We start from the raw sequence: 14,895 nt of genomic DNA on the forward strand, positions 1-14,895 counted from the left end.
GATGATTTTAAATGATGCTGCAGGACCAGGATATACTACTGGGCATTTAGAATTAACTTCTGTTTGCATTCCCCACAAATGACAGCCTGGGACACAACAATAAATGTAGCAACCATAAAAAACATAAAAGCAAGTTTGTATTTTATTTTTTTGAATAGGATTTTTAAAGTTTTATACCCTGTCCTTGACACAGATGTATTTGGACTCTACAGCCAGCGAGATGTTATTGTAACCATAATAGTGCTTGTGATGTGTAAAGCTGTCATCTTTTATTGTCAGTGACTGTCTACAAAGTGCATGTGACAACAGGAGACCTGTGGAACGCTGGAACCGAGGCTGATGTCTCTATTTCTGTCTATGGAGAAAGAGGTGATACAGGATCAAGACAGCTGCTCAGGTCACAGAAATCGAAGAAATTTTTAAAAGGACAAGTAAGTGAAAGACAGAGCATTTTTTGATATCTTTGGCTGGATTTTCTCTTTTGGCTGGGTGGTGATTCCAAGAAAGGTGCAATTAGAAAAGAGATAATTACAATATCCCAGTGGCTCCCTGAAATTCCCTAATTAAGTTCCAAATTCTTTCTAATGTTATACCAGTGCTTTTGAAAATGAGAACTTTCATTTATGAAATAGGTAAGCTGTGTACTTTTGGTTTTCATTCTTCTAAAATCTTGGTTTAATAAGAGAAGACAAAATGAAATTTCATTTTATATCTGCATTTCTAATGTTGAAATCTGCTGTAATTTGTAAGAGTTTTGCCATTGATGCTTTCAACAGGTTTTTCTTTCCTGACTCTGATCCCATTCATTTGAATGGCACTACTCCCATTAGAAAAGTGATTAGTAGTGACTTCTACTGCTGTTTCAACTAACACTTAAAATTTTGACCTTGACAAAAGAGTCATAAGGGTTTATGGGTCTTCACAATTTCGTGGCTGATGAATGCTATGTTTTTTTGATTTTTCTGAAATTTTGTTGGTTGATTACAGACTGACATCTTCGCTGTTGAAGCTGTGCACCTTGGATGTTTGTACAAGATTGTTATAGGACATAATGGACTTGGATCAGGTCAGAAATCTCACTTTCACTATACTCTCAACCATTAGGTTAAAGACAGCATCTGATAGTAATTTTTTTCTGATCCCTGTAAAAAAGCTGTGAAGAGAGGGCATGTTTGCATGTTAAAGTATTGATTGTGTCTTGTATTAAAGTCAAAATGAGCTATTATAATTTTAGATGGATTAGAATTATCAGTTGCACTGTAAAGATGCAACTGAAATTTTTTGTAACACTATCTTGTCATTAGACTTCCAATTAATGATGAAAATTAAAATGCTTGCAGTCACAAGTCCTATTTTTCAAACTCTTGAGCCTAAATACTCTAAACATAGCAACTTATTTTGAGCCATCATAAGCTACTTTCTAATTTTATTGACATATTGATTACAAAATGAATAAATCTCATATGATGGCAATGTTCAAAAGAGAGTGATGCAGCCAGGGAGAGACCCAGCATCTTGAAGGTCTATAAGGAAGCTCTAGACTACCTAGGACAGGTACTGTCTTCTCTTCAGCTGTAAGGGTAGTTGTGACTCTTGCAACCTGCCAGTGGAGCTGCAGATTTTGCAGTTCTGGTAGAAGAGAGAAACCTATAGGAAGTCAGACGTAATTAAATTCATCAATTTTTCTGTCATAGCTAACTTCTTTTTTTTTTTTTTCTTCTAAGGAAATGGATGGTTTCTGGACAAAGTTGTAATCAAGGATCCTGTAACAGATTTGGATTATACTTTTCTTTGTCACAGGTTGGTTGTGTTTGATTTGGGTTAGATTTTTTATAAATTTGTTACTACTTTTAATTTTTCTCCTGGAATGTCTATGGAGAACTATGTGTTTCCTAAGATGTGAGCTGAGATGGTCTGATTTTTTAACAGCTCTAAGAGTTGTATCTGCCCCAAACATCTGGTGCATTTGAACAAAGGGAAAAGCAATAAAAAGTTCTGCCTGGGAACTTTACATTCTTGCACCTTTTGAACTATTTAAGATAGGCTTTTGTTACACGTTTCCCATATCCAATACCTTGCATCTGACATCAGCAGGTTCATCTGTTCTACCATGTCATGTGATGCAAGTCTTTTCAGAAGAGTGGCTTGCTGTCTCTCTAGCAAACTGCTCCTGATTTACTGAAGTTAGTATGGACATTAATGTGGGGTTCAGTGAGCTCAGGATCAGACTTCAAGATCCTGTGAAATGGCAGTCACAAACGGATCCAGCCGACCACATCCCCTTTACTCGTTTGCTTTGCTGCCTGTCACTGAGCTGCATCATAATTTGAAGCAATCCTAACTTCCCTGCCTTTTCCCCTGCAGATGCTGCTGCTCTCAATCTTCTGCTCTGTAACTCATTTACAGTTTTATCTATGCCTGATTAATTCCCAACACCTTGCAGAAAAATTTTAATCGATAAATATCAGTGCAAACATCAGGAATGGTAAAGTCCAGTCACGTAAGAGTCTAGCTGCAGCTTGCCAGTGGCACCCCAATTCTATTTCCTCCTCTCACTTCTCTCAGTGAATAAATAACTGCCTGAGACAGCCCAGAGTGAGCGATGTGCACACTGAAACTGATTTATGTGTGAGTAAGGGCTTTCTGCCTATCAGATACAGCACCTCATCCCTGCCTGACCTAATTTTGAGTCTGTATTCTAGATGAGATGAACTGCTATGAAGAGATCTATAATGCTGGCTTCATACATAATTTAGGGAGAGTTGAAATCCATTTCAGGCAGAAAAATACAGTGTATGTGCTAGCTATTGTTAGAGTTTGATGCTGTGCTTGCTATCTTGCTTTGAGTGTGTGAATGCTTTTGACTCAAATGGAGTTAGACTTAACTTACATAAGTAGATGTGTACAAAGTATACGTGCACAAAGGCATTGTGAAAGTATAGTTCAGACATGGCAAAAGTGTTTCCACTGTTGGGTTTGCCTCCTTGTATAGGGATTTTCAAGGCACAGAACAGTTTTCATCTCACTGTAGCCTTCTTGCAGACAGGAAGAACAAACATCATGACCACTGCACAATTCATTATTGATCTGGGATGAATATATGTTCTTTGATTTGTAATAATTGGGTTAGGCCCTTGTACCTCAGTCCAGGAAATCATTTACATATGTTTCACCAAGAACAATAAAGAAAAATAATTTTTTGCCAATGTTAGTCTCTCTTTACTAAAGCTGGATTTTTGTATTGCTGTTTGTCAACCTTGATACTTTAATGCATAGGACAGCAAGTATCAGTATCCAAGTGCCATGCATACTTTGGAAGTTGCCAGTCAAGGTTATTACTGAAAGAGGTTCTGATTCTTAGGTGGTTGGACCAGGGACAGGATGATGGCAAAATTGCTAGAGAACTGCCTGTGACAGATGCCAGCACATTTCCAGGAAGTAAGTGAAAATTGGTGGGGAAGAAAACTGCCTCAAAGGGAATGAAGAATCTCTGTAAATTAATTGCACTGTTTTTATCTGCACAGGACAAGAACTGGAACTCAAAAGAGAAAAAACTGTAAGAGTACATATTTTTATTTTAATTTAAACCACTGAAATCATGCTTTGAGTGAAATCAGGTCAGTTGAATGTTTTGTATGACAAATTCCTGTGTATCATCTTCTCATAAGTCTTTTCTGTTTGTTGTTTACAAAACTAGTGGGCTGCAGAAAAGTGGAAATTTCAGAAAGGCATCACACTTCAGTTTTACAACAGGCTCACCCATGGCTTCATTTGCCTCTACCCAGATGGCAGAGTTGATGCTCTTGGTGACAAGAAAAACAAATACGGTGAAGTATTCTCCATGTGGATGTATGCATAAGAGATACAAGAAAGAAAGACTTTAATATTGAGATTCCTAGAATGGATAGGAGTAGATAATCATACTAAACATTTTCCTTACTTAAAATACACATGTATTAATGACTATAAGGACTCAGAAAATATATGCTTAGTTTACACACACACACACACAAATTCTCATGTGTTATCTTGTCACTGGCTTTCTTTTAACAAATAGAAAAACTTCTTGTCATCTTTGGTGCTCCCACAGAGCTCACATGGCAAGGACAGCTGGAGTCTTTTGAAACTAGATCCATCTAAGAGAACAAGTTTAAATATAAGTAGACTTTATTAATAAGGAATACATATATGTGCGTGCATATATATATATATATATAATATATGTATGTATGTATAAATTAATTTTATTCTATTTTTTGTAATTGATTTTAGTAGCAGTCTACCAGTTCAATCCTTTATCAGCTTTCCTCCTACTGCATTAGTAACACTTAACTCTAATACATTTCATATTAGGTACATACATATATTTTATTCCCTTGGTAGTGATGGAGCTGCTCTGTTTTTCTGACATGTCACCAGGGACTTTAAACAGGGACATTACAAAGATCTTTTTCGAAGTGATAGAACCTTTTAGGACACACCAAAGAGTGCATCAGGACAAGATTCCTCCAGAGGCAGCTGCATCTTACAAAAAGGCAACATAATGGACTGGTAGAACAGTTGCTTAAAAAATCACTGTTGTCCCTAGGAACAATAAAAATGGCAAGAATTTACCTTTCATCAGTATTTTGTAGCTATAAGAGTTAATTGTTTGGAAAATTGGCCAGATTTAAAATTTGAGAAGCCATGAGCTATGCTGCACGATCTGCTTTACAAATTCTGATATGGATATAGAGAAAATGAATTATCTTTTCTTACCTGAGAGCTTTATGTTCCCCACATCATCTGTTATTTATCATCTAAATTCATTGCTAGAGCCCAGTTCATTATGCTGGGATTCTCAGCTCCTTTTTATGGATTTTTTTTAAACATATGTGCTGATAAAAAGAAATTTGTTCCTTATCATTACCTCTCAGGGCTTTTCTCCTCAAGGCAGCAAAATAGAGAGTAGTCCCCAGGTGCCCTTTCCTGAACGAATGAGAGAATTTATTGATCAGAGAGGTCAAACTGTTGAGTTAAACACTTAATTAATTCTTTTCCCTAGAAAATGATAAACCATCAATTGTAATTAAATGCAAATATGAATTAATATACTTTCATATTTCTAACTTTTTCTCATTTAACTCTTAGGTCTTTTTGATGTAAATGTCAAAAGGAGAAATACACGTATATTCAGCAGTCATCAGATGCCATCTCTTGCTCTTGCTCTCATCAGTGGCCGTGTAACTGGAAAGGTGGGAAATGCTGTTACTGATTCCTGCTTCATAAATATGTGTCATTGTCTGATTTAAAAAAAAAAAAAAGTTTTAAAATCTGTCTAACAAATAATTATATTTCCAGTCAGATAAGGAGTGTAGAATTGCAGAACTGAACCCAAGAAATTGCTGATAAATAGGAGAATTTAGAGACAGGGCTTTGTTTTCTCACAGTTTACTTTTTATCCTTTGGTAAGTTTTTTTGATTCAGTTACACCAGGCCATTCCAAGATGTCATTTATATTTGCTACATGCTGACAAGCCACCTGGAATGCCCTAATATTTCCTCTTTTTTGATAAGAAAATATTCTCTGGCTTGATTTTAAATGCCCCTTTTTCCTTCATTTTTTCTTGTTTGTAAGTAACATGCCAGTCATAAGACAGTTGGTATAATCCAGGGTTTGTTTTGATGCATTTTGATTTATTTCAGCCCAGTTTCAAAGTTTTACTATGACCTTTCTTCCTCAGCATTTTCAGTATACAGGTAGGTAAATGGAGTTGTAGAATTCAGTTCCTTCTGGTCATAGAATTTGAGAATATCCTGAGATGGAAGGACCCACAAGGGTCATGGAGGTCTGACTTCTGGCCCTTGACAGGACAGCACCAAGAGTTACACCATGTGCCTGAGAGCTTTGTCCAAACACTTCTAGAGCTCTGTCAGGCTTGGTGCTGTGATCCCTCCCCTGGAAAGCCTGTTCCAGTGCCCAAACACTCTGTCAAGAACCTTTTCCTAATATCCAACTATTATGACCTATCCTAGGAAATGAGAGCAATTAGTGTTCTTGTAAATAGTTTCCTTGGGGCTGATTAGAGTGAAATGACACTGTATGATTGATATGTGTAAAGTTTTGCATACTGAGTTTATATGAGGAGTGTAGGTGGGAACACCCAGGTACCTCCCTCAAGCAGGGAACCTTTCAGTCCTCTGGTGAAAGGCCTCAGAAACGATTCTGAGGGTGCTTTGGGAGTTTTTGATGTTTTATGACATCTGTAAGACATGACAGCTGTCTCTCAGGCATTGGAACAACAAAAAGGCAACACAAAACTGGAATCAGCCTTATAATACATACTTAATTGTACTTTGAGGTCATGCTTACTCACTTGTTTCACAACTACTTCTAAAATTCATACAGTTTTCTTTTACTTTTATAGGTATGTTGAAAAACATATATATAATACCTATAAACAGTTAATACCTATAAACAGTTCTTTTAGCTTTTTCTTCAGAAGGTAGTGCCTTGAAAATTAAAATTTTTCCTAGAAATATTGATTCTTTGTACTCTTGAAAATTCTAAGATGATGTAAATAAGAAGAGTTATCAATTATTAGATGGACTTTTAGCATTTTACATTGATTAAAATTATGGTTTTATTTAAATATGAGAGTGATGATGACTTGATAAAATATTTAAATATGTATTATTATGTGTTGATAAATTATGTTTTGATAAAATATTAAATTATGTATTTTATACAATGGGGTCATAAAGACTGCCAGCCAGAACAGGCAGACATGGAGTAAAGTGTGTTGCTTTACTCTTTCATGTAAAACTTCTAATTCTCTGAATGTTTTCTGTGAGAACAGTTACAATGAATGAGGGCAAAGGCAAACAATGTCAAAGATGGGCTGGTAGCCAAGAGTTCCCATGGATCATTTCCTGTCTGTGTCAGGTTTTATACTTCTTTGCCATCTTTGTAGGCTGTGACACACTCTCCAACTGAGGCACCCAGGTTTATTTCATATTATTGCCAGATCTGTGTAATCTTACAATGAACAGTTTCTGTCAAATTCAACAATTTCAGTCCTAAGTTTAAGGACTGCAAATCTGAAAAATGGAAAGATTTTTGTATTAGGCTGCTAATAATGTGGGAACTCGAACAACACAGAAACTATGTTGTGATACCGCCCTGGTTTAGATTTTGCCATATAGTTCATGTAATTTATGATTCCTTCTTTGACTATGTTAGAGCAAAGACAAAGCCTGCTGTGAGCTCCGTGTTCACCTTCAACCAAACAGCTGTGCCATTCTGGAGTCAGCCAGCTACCCAGGTCACACTGCGGCTTTCAATCTCCAAGGCAAGGTAGCTGATGAAACAACAGGATATGCCCGGCTTTCCAAAGAATTTGTTGTGCACGTCAAGGTAAGGTGGGACAGAGGAAAATTAGGAAGACTCTTTTTAAATTTGCTGCTGCAGAGCAGATTATTTCTAACCGAGTTTCAGAGGTTTGCGAGCTCAAAGAAGGATCCTCTTCCACGAGGTGGAGCCCAACAACAGTTTAACAGGTAGGCGGCACTTGGGAAGATTCCCTTTCCTGCTCTCCCGGGGAGAGTGATGCAGCTGCTACATGCAAATGGGGTGGGCTGAAACACAGGAAGGATGAGACCCTGAACTTCCTAGCAAACCTTCGAAAAGCAGCACACGAGAGCTGCTCTTGAAAAGAGACGAGTCTCTTAATTGGCCACTCTCCTTGTGCTCTGGGTGTTGTGCTGTGCCGCTCAGCAAGAAAAGGCAGGGATGCTGCAGAGTAGGGAAGGATTTCCACTGCTCTGGTTAGTGCCTGCACAGAAAGCAGCAAATATTCAAAGGCTGGAGGTATACTTGAATTACTTGAGACTGATTATTTTGTCTTTTATACAAAGACATGCCTGAGTAAGAGCTTAAAACAGAACAGTAGGAACAGTATCAGTATCAAAATTTAATGTGGAGAAAAGCTGTGCTGTTCACAGAGGGCTATTTGTTTCTGATCTAAAGGGTGTGTTTCATCATGGTGCCATCATCCTGCTCAACACAAGTCTCTGCCAGGCTCTGTCCCTTAGACCTGATGGGAGCTGCAGTGGAGCAGGTCAGCAGCAGCAGGACTCCTACTGGAAGGTGCATAAAATTGGATCTGGACTCTGCATGTTTGAAAGTGTGAAAAAACCGAGAATGTATCTGAAGATCAAAGATGACCAGTGTGATGGAACAGTAAGCAGTTCTTGTTTGTATTTCCCTCTGCAGATAGTTTGAGTGAATTATCAGTGATAGGAGAGATTATTTTTTAATTCACTTGGATAAAAATTACATAAAACTTTGTTCAGATTTAAAATTATTCAGATCTTTTCCTTCAATTGCCAAAGAAAAGATAGAAAAATAAAGCAAGAGCAAGTGTTGTGTCAGTTGGCAGTTGATTGAATCAGTAAAGATCTGATTATACTTTTAAACTATTGAGAATGTGGATGTAGTTAAAACTTATGTATTGCTAGATGGATGATGAAGGTAAAACCTATTCAAGACTAACTAAGGCGCAAGCAGCTCTATACTTCCCTGACTATTAAGGTGTGATTCTGTTCATCTAAGTTAATATTTCTCACATATGTATGAGAAATATTTTGGATAATTTTTATTTGGGAGTTTAAGACAACTGAATATGAAATAAAGCTGTGTAAGTACTCAGATATGAGGCCCATGAAAGTTTTTTCACTGCTTCCAGTGCACTTTCAGACATTAAAATATTTGATCCATATTTTGAATATAGGCTTTGTGAGTGTCTTATTTTTTAGCAGTGCTCTCCCCAGTGGATCAGGAGGTCTGGATAAAAAGTAACATTGGGTAAAGGTTTTGAAATTAAACATGTAAGTGCCATGAAATTGAGGAAAAAATGACATCTATTTAATAGATGTCATATTATGTAGCATTAGCAAATCTGTGCTATGTATGAAGTTTGTATAGAAATATCCAGTGTGTTCTGAAATAGACATTTTCACATTCCTTAATCCTCTGGAAACTGTTTAAGTGGTAAATTCCTCTGAATATGTCCTAGCCTTTGCCTAAATCCTAACATAAATGTTTTCACTTCATCTTTCACTTCCCTAACTTATGTGATTAGCCTTTCTGGTCATAAAGGAATAAACAGGGATTAGGTGCAGGTATGTGTCTGTGTGTGAAGTAATGCAGCATGCTGTGAAGAATGTAGAGTTAATCTGAAATATTACTGGAAAGTAGTAATAATTAAGACTCAAGAAACATCCTTTAGCTACATTAATTCAATTGTTGAATTCATGTTTCTGTTTTCATTTTCTTAGGGAACAGGTGATGAATACTGTCATTTTAAAATTGAGAAGAATTTGGAAACTGGATCTGTGAGTCTGGAATCGGTGCGAAACAAAGGGATATATGTTGGTCTTCTGCCAGATGGCCAAACTAAACCAGTTGTTAACACTGGAGAGAGAAATATCTTTTTCTATCCACAGGTCATTAAATGTATGTGATTTCTCAATAACTTATAATTTTATTTAGTAATTTTTGTTTCTAATTGATAAAATTCAAAGCGAAAGTGTAAAAGACACATTGAGACAGTTTCCCTGTGTTTCAGTAGTTTTAAAAACGAAAATTTATTGTATGCACACTTAATTTATCCTACATTTTCAGTTAACTTCTTTCCTTTCTTTTTGTAATAATAATAACAATAATAACAATTAATAATAATACAGTAGATGTCAATTGTTTTACGATTAAGGCTTTGAAAATGAGAATTGAAACAGTAGACAAGATAAAAATGGCATTGACTTCCTCGGTGTATTTTGCTTTCTGGTCACAGATCTTAGAAGCCTGGGAGATGTTATCTTGCTGCCAACTCTACCACAGTTTTTCCTGATTTTATAGGGAAGTGAGTAGATTTTCAAGAAGGTTTACTTGGCAGTGTTCAGTTTCTTTTTCAGTGATGTGAAATACATTGTACTCCTTGCCCAGCATATTCATTATGTCATTCCTCTGTCCCATAGTCGGATTTGAGAGCTATTGCAGTCAAAATGTTTCTTCAGTAGACAGCTGACTTAGTCAACTACCCAGGACTCAGACCTGGGTCTCAGCACACTCTGGATCACTGTAATTGCCTGCTTATCTTTTTCCCCTCAGGAGAACAAAGTTTTTGATTTGGTGAAAAACTGGCTACCAAAGATAGCCAGCTGACTTACAAGATAGCTGCAGGAAACACTATTTTACAGGAAACGTATTCTTATCTGGTGGTCTTGACTATGGAGATCAGGAAATGAAACAACTCTTGAAAATGCTAAACTGGACATCAGTTTGCAATCGAGAAGTTGGTCAGATTTTTCCCATACACAAGCAGAACAAACTTACCTTGAATGCTTTCACCAGCAAAAAGAGTATCAAAACCTACAACCACTCTTACTAACTGTTACATGTATATTGTGATGGAATCATTATGAAATTCACTGTAAGTGCATCCCTACTGTTCCATCCCTGCTTTCTGCAGGGTGATAGTAATATTTGGATCACTATGTCCTTGTAGAAACAAGGAAAATATTTTCCTTTATTACCTTTTGGAAGAGCAGTAGAAATTCTCAACAAGACAGTGCTTACTGGTATCATTAAATAAAACTAAATGTCACTTTGTCACAGGCCTCAACCCTTCTAAATCTGTGTTGCTCACTAAAAGGAATATTAAGAGGAGCTAATATGTTCTATGCAAGTAATAAATATTGTCTCTTTGACATGTTAATATTAGCAATATCAATTTATATTATTCAAATGACCTCTAGCAATTTTCATTTCAGCATTCCCACTCTTAAAAAAAGAAACATTTTGAGTGTGGAGAAGTTTATTTTGCAGAAAGCTACATTTTAACAAGTCATTTTATTCCTACATCAATGTTCAATTTTTGCTTAGATTTTTAAAACGTTGAATGGCTTTTAAATGGTATGTCAAGTTTTTTCCCATGTTTTGTAGCATTCGGCTAACAATAGAGAAAAGATTTTGATGTCTATTGTGTGGAACAACTGTGAGAGCTGTTGTTAGCTTCTGAGAAAGAAAAACCAAATGGCTTCTAGCTAGAGACAGATTTTACATTTCATTGTTTTAGTTGGCCGGGAAAAGCCTATGGGAACATCTGCAGCACGCAAACAAGAGAAGAAAGCCTTCAGAGAATCTCAATCCCAAGCAGCAAAGGCGCAGGAGCCAGTACCTCAAAGGCCTTCAACTCCCCCACCCTCAAGTAAGTGACAGTTTACAAAGCAGCTGTGGTATATGTTTTATGCTTGTCCTCTGTGCATGTTTGCAGAGACTTACCTCAGGAAAGACAAGGAATGCCTTTTCTAGATTATTGAATTATGCACACAAACACACTACATAAAATACATTGCCAGTTACTGTTTTTCCAAAAGGAGCATTGGAATGTGGTTTGTTGATAAGGCAACAATCAGCAGGTTGAGTAGCTTGTTAAATGACTTCTTTTTTAAAAAAAATCAATTAGTAGTCTATTGATTGACTATTTCTGTGGAAATTAAGAGGTTGATATGGTGCAGAGCCCTATTTAAAGCTCACTGAAAGTGTGGAAAGTTTCTCATTTACGCTCTCACACTCATGTTTTCTGCTTTATGGTTCATTGGAGGAAAGAGGAAGGTTTTGATGCATAGCATGATAGATTGATACCTATGTTTTGGCAGGTAGGAATAGATAAACAATAGATCATGCTTCTGGCGTCATGGTCTAGCAGATGTGCTTTTCTAGAATAAAATGCTTTCCCTTTAGCTGAATAAGTTGCATAAATGGTCTAAGACAAGAATTTTTGGAATAGTCAACATCCTAGTAACCAAACTAAGGAACTAGACAACTAAACAAAACAGAGACTGATACATGTCTTAAAGAGTGGGGATGATCATGTTTGCTTCCTGCATCACTGATTTCAATGCGCTCAAAGACCCTGACAGTCTGAATTGTGTCCTGTCACAATAAAAAGCAGGTGGGGTATATGGAAACTACTGCAAACAGCACATGGAGGCACTTTCATATGGTGGAAAAATATTTGTTACTTTGAAAGAGCTTTAAAGAAAAGATTATATTGCAACTTTCAGTATGGGAGACATGCTTACTCAGTTACAAGTATCCTCAAAGGCATTTATGTAGCAAGCAATTCAGATGGGTTGCTGATTTGGTTTCGAACTTGATCCTCGGACTGTTTCAGAGTGTACATGAAAAGTTTGGCTATGAGAACAAATGTCACATGTGGCATCCTTGTTGATGATATAATGGGAAGTGTCAGGCAGGATTTTAATTAAATTCAGTTCAACCAAAGTATTCTAGTTAAATTCCAAGCATAGGTATGAATCACTATAAATCCTTAATTCTTTTTGGCAATATTTTTTTTTCCATTTTTAGCTCAAAACACCCAATTTCTAATCTGTCAGACTTCATCTTGTATCATTGTGTCACAAAGCCTTCCCAAAGTGTGGTGGGTTGTCAGCAGATATGTTGTGTCTGAAACCCGTGGCAACAATACACAAGCCATCAAACCTGTTTTCAAAGAGGCTGGGTGTTTTCAGGGCTGGATACAAAGGATCCTTTTATAGAAGCAATATCTGCCGTGAAATTGGTTACATAGACTCTATAGCACTTTGTAAGTAGTTTTTCTGGCACTCATAAATATAGATTCTGCTTATGGAAAATTAATAAAAATATCAAAGTGACTCTGTCTTTCAAATAAAATGATCATCTTTTAGTAAGATACTTTTCACTCAACATATATCTTTTGACATGCACAGGTGAGCCCCGAGTTTTAAACTGATATTAAATTCTCATTTTCTATTTTTTACTTCCAGTTAATATTTGGAAAAGGGTGATGCTTGTACTGATATGTATTGCTGTATACAATCCAGCAGTAGGCTTAGCAGGTGAGCTCAGAGCAGATTAACTCTTAGGCTGAGCAGACCCTCGTTTTTATGTCTGTGTCTGCTAACTGATAGATGTGTTTGGTTTCTGTTTTCACAAATAAAAATTGATTTAGGATTCATTAAACTGAAAACCATGCTGCAGCATTTGGGACTTCTTCCATTGCAGTGTGAGTTCAGTGTTCCTCAAGAAATTTCTTTCACTGTACAGAGATGATGTCAGGTCCCAACTTCCACATCCTCAGATGTCATGAGCTTCCATGACACAAATGCAACCTTGAGAACACCTCTTTGGTTTGGAATTAACAAAGTATATCTCTGAGAAAAGGTCTCTATATCCTCCACAATCTTTTCCTGTATGTCTGGGATTATTAGTTGCTACTAATTTTTAAATATATTTTACTTATAAGATACAAATAAAATCTGATCTCATTTACACCTCAGTTAACATTGGAAATGATGATGCACATAGGTGTAATAAAAATACATCAACTTTATTGCCCAAACTGCTCCAGAGATTAGTTTTTCTGATGGTTCATTTTCACTCAATCATGTGGTCTTGTGAGACAAAATAATTTTCTTTTTGTGTTACACTTAGGATAAGTAAGTAAATTTAAAATTAGTTATTTCTGTGAAATGGTGGGAAGGGTTCTGACTTCATCATTCTCATGCAGGCCTATTAGAATTAATTTTTGTCACAATAAATTTACAGCATGGTGTCATGAAGTGTGTAAAATCCCATGAGTAATGCAGGGCAACCATCAAATCCTCTTTTCAGACTGGAATATTTTTAGCCTGTAGTAAATCAATGCTACCAATTTCTGTTTGTAAGAGGAGCCAATAATTTATGAGGCAAAAAGTATTCCAAGCCTGTGAATTGTTTGTGCATTATAATTGTTTCAAGAGGTGGTAGTCTGAGGTTGCAGTAACTGTTTTGGATAGCAGCTCCCCAAGAGTGGAATTATTGTCCTAAGCACATGAAGCAGCATGGGATTCCTTGTTTCTTGAATGCTTTTGCATTTTATTAACATTTTATTCTCTTTGCTGTAAGTTGTGGTTTTAGCTAGCTGGAAGACCTCTAGCTTTCAGAGTTACAGGTGAGAAGTAAGCTAACTACAGTTACAGAAAATTGTATAGTCAAGTTCTCAAAAAAAATTATCATACTGAAGCAGTTACTTTTCTATAGTTCTGTTATTTCAGGCACTGAAAGACAAATGTAATTAAGTTGTTATTCAGGTAGACTTTAAATGTTTGCCTCTTGTTTTATTTTTGGGGTGTGGATTTTCCTTTTCCTTTCAGAATAACTTGCTCTCAGGCATGATGAAGAATACAATAAAACCAAGCATTATTATGACAGTAATGCCTATTCTAAATCACAGTGACCCTTCCAAAGTCATACTACTACTGTTAGAGGCACTGCAGTAAAAAACATGCTACTCCAGTTCTGAATTTCTTAGAAATTGATTAATCAAATATTATAATCTTTACCAGTGCTACATTTCCTGTGATTCCAGAATTCAGTCCTTATTTGTTTTATTATTCAGTCTTATTTATTATTTCAGTCCTATATCAGAACTTTGTACTGGATCCTAAATCCCTTGCAATTCCTTGTGTAAATATTTCACATCAGTTAACACATCAATGCTAGTGGATCATTATTCAGTGTTGGTGCTTTAGTTACCATGTTGATTTAAATACAGGGTAACCTAATGATCCAACTAACTGTATAATTCCTTTTGAGTACAACTTTTAAGAAAAAAAGTACTGCTGGTGGTGAGGGACAGCTTTTGCATCACTTGTTTTTCTGTCTGATTTTGGTTTGATTTTGTTTGGTTGTGTAAACGTTTTTTTTCCTTTGATATAAGGGCAGTGCAATAAGTGAAGGAAAAAATTCCATCCACAGAAACCCAGTACAGTATTTTAATCAAGCAAATAAAACAGGAAAGGACTCTAATATTACTACATAACTTAAGC

The 14,895-nt window shown here is 36.3% G+C and overlaps 1 protein-coding gene across 1 annotated transcript in view; it reads left to right on the plus strand.

The window, feature by feature from the left end:
* RP1 (RP1 axonemal microtubule associated) overlaps positions 1–14,895 on the plus strand; it is an 82,495-nt gene that overhangs the window by 24,975 nt on the left and 42,625 nt on the right. Inside the window, exons 7-17 of the mRNA XM_066331114.1 lie at positions 280–431; positions 988–1,066; positions 1,725–1,800; positions 3,362–3,438; positions 3,525–3,556; positions 3,698–3,827; positions 5,131–5,234; positions 7,223–7,396; positions 8,009–8,221; positions 9,319–9,496; positions 11,118–11,249. Coding sequence (XP_066187211.1) covers positions 280–431; positions 988–1,066; positions 1,725–1,800; positions 3,362–3,438; positions 3,525–3,556; positions 3,698–3,827; positions 5,131–5,234; positions 7,223–7,396; positions 8,009–8,221; positions 9,319–9,496; positions 11,118–11,249 — 1,347 coding nt within the window. The remainder of the gene's footprint in view (positions 1–279; positions 432–987; positions 1,067–1,724; positions 1,801–3,361; positions 3,439–3,524; positions 3,557–3,697; positions 3,828–5,130; positions 5,235–7,222; positions 7,397–8,008; positions 8,222–9,318; positions 9,497–11,117; positions 11,250–14,895) is intronic.

This window comes from Sylvia atricapilla, chromosome 1 (assembly GCF_009819655.1).
Source record: "Sylvia atricapilla isolate bSylAtr1 chromosome 1, bSylAtr1.pri, whole genome shotgun sequence".
NCBI lineage: Eukaryota > Metazoa > Chordata > Aves > Passeriformes > Sylviidae > Sylvia > Sylvia atricapilla.